The following is a 1,872-nucleotide window of genomic DNA, read 5'->3' on the forward strand; positions in this document are numbered from 1 at the left end:
TCAAGTGGGCACAAGGTGACGAAGGTTCTCCGGCACCAGAGACGGATCTTTACCGACGAACCTGATGCATTTTCCGAAGTCCTCGAATTCGTCCACGGGTTGCTCTGCTTGGTCAAATTCGCCGGCCAGTCCGACCACACCCACATCCTTTTTGTACTTGTCCCACGCCTCGAGCAGCGTGGCCAACAGTTCAGGGTTCTCGGGACCAATATCTCGGGTCTCGCCAGGGTCGCCGACGACGTCAAAGAGCTCCCACCGCTGTGGACCACGAGGCCGAGGAACAAAGGTGATCTTGTAGCGGCCTTTGCGGAGGGCGCCGCTGCCACAGATTTCCCAGCCCGTGACGTGTTCGTCGTCGTGGATGGTGAGGTTCCGGATATCGTCGGACTGCGTGAGGCTGTCCAAGAACGAACCCCAGCTCTTGCCGCGCACCTGCTGCACCTTTCGACCGCGGTAGACGCCGCCCGGGTGCTTGGTGCCACCGAGCTCGAGAATGGTGGGCACGACGTCCATGACCGTGCAAAAGGCGTCCGTGACGGACCCGGCGCATCTCAGGTCGCTCACGGCCGGCTTGACGACCAAGGGCACCCGGCACCCGCCTTCCGTGGAATACATCTTGTACAACCGCCCCGGCGCCGTGGAGGCCTGTGCCCACCTCGACCCGTACCAGACGAAAGAGTTGGCCCGGCCAATGTTGTCCAGAGAGTTGTCGTAGTATTTCTGGATGTGCGGGATCAGGGAATCGCCCAGCACGGGTGACGCCTCGTAGCTAGCCCCCTCTGCCCCATTGTCCGACATGAACATGATGTAGGTGTTGTCGTACTGATCGGTCTCCTTTAGATGGTTGATCACCTTGCCGATTCTTTCGTCCATGCGATCGACCATGCCGGCGAACACTTCCATGCATCTCGCCGATTTCTCTCGCTCTTCAGGAACCATCTGGGACCACTCCGGCGGCTCGCCTTCCACGGTGACGACCTCGTGAGGGACGACGTCCTGTGCGACCAGACCCATCTCCTTGAGTTTGGCGAGGCGTCGTTCGCGCAGGGCGGCCGGTCCATCACTGTACAGCCCTCGATACTTGTCGACGGAGGCTTTCGGTGCCTGGAGCGGCCAGTGTGGAGCGGAAAAGGGCAGGTATGCAAAGAAAGGCTTGGCCTGCTCTTCCTCGTTTCGTGAAGAGAGATACTCGATCAGCTTGTCTGAATAAAAGTCGGAGGAATAGAAATCCTTGGGGGTGTTCTTGACGTATTCGCCGTTCTCGGAGTGAAGACCCGTCACCGCCGTCTCCATGAAGGGGGGAGGTTCGTTGACGGCATCTTCATATTGGGGTTCATGCCCTGCTCAAAGAAGTCATCAGTATCACACCGCCGTCGCCTACAGGGGGAGGAAATTGACCATAGGACCCATACCGTAATGATTTGCGCAGCCCGGCAGCAGTGCGAACGATCGATCGAACCCCCGAGCTGCCGGCCCATGTTTCTTGTTCAGACCCAGGTGCCACTTGCCAGACAGGACATTAAAATAGCCGGCGTCGCGAAGCAACTCTGGGAGAGCCACCACGCTGTCGACCAGGTAACCTTCGTGACCGGGTTGTCCCTGATGTGCGGGTGACGAACGCACAAACTCCGACAGCTGCCCGAGGCCAGTCAGATGGTGATCGGTGCCCGTCATCAGCATGGCGCGCGTCGGTGAGCACGCCGCCGCGACGTGGAACGATGTGAAGCGCACGCCATCTGCGGCGAGTGCGTCGATGTTGGGCGTCGAGATTTCAGAACCGAAACAACTGCAATCGCTGAAACCGAGATCATCGGCGACGATGACCAGGAAATTGGGCCGCCGCATGGATTGGGATGATTGATATTCGCCCAT

The 1,872-nt window shown here is 59.2% G+C and overlaps 1 protein-coding gene across 1 annotated transcript; it reads right to left on the bottom strand.

Annotated features, from left to right (window-relative positions):
* PV06_05448 (uncharacterized protein) lies at nt 1–1,872 on the bottom strand (the record flags this gene model as incomplete). Its single annotated transcript, XM_016406453.1, has 2 exons — nt 1–1,340; nt 1,413–1,872. The coding sequence occupies 2 exons, from the start codon at nt 1,870–1,872 to the stop codon at nt 1–3; spliced, it is 1,800 nt and encodes a 599-aa protein (XP_016262057.1).

The sequence above is a fragment of the Exophiala oligosperma genome (genome assembly GCF_000835515.1).
Source record: "Exophiala oligosperma strain CBS 72588 unplaced genomic scaffold supercont1.5, whole genome shotgun sequence".
Lineage (NCBI taxonomy): Eukaryota > Fungi > Ascomycota > Eurotiomycetes > Chaetothyriales > Herpotrichiellaceae > Exophiala > Exophiala oligosperma.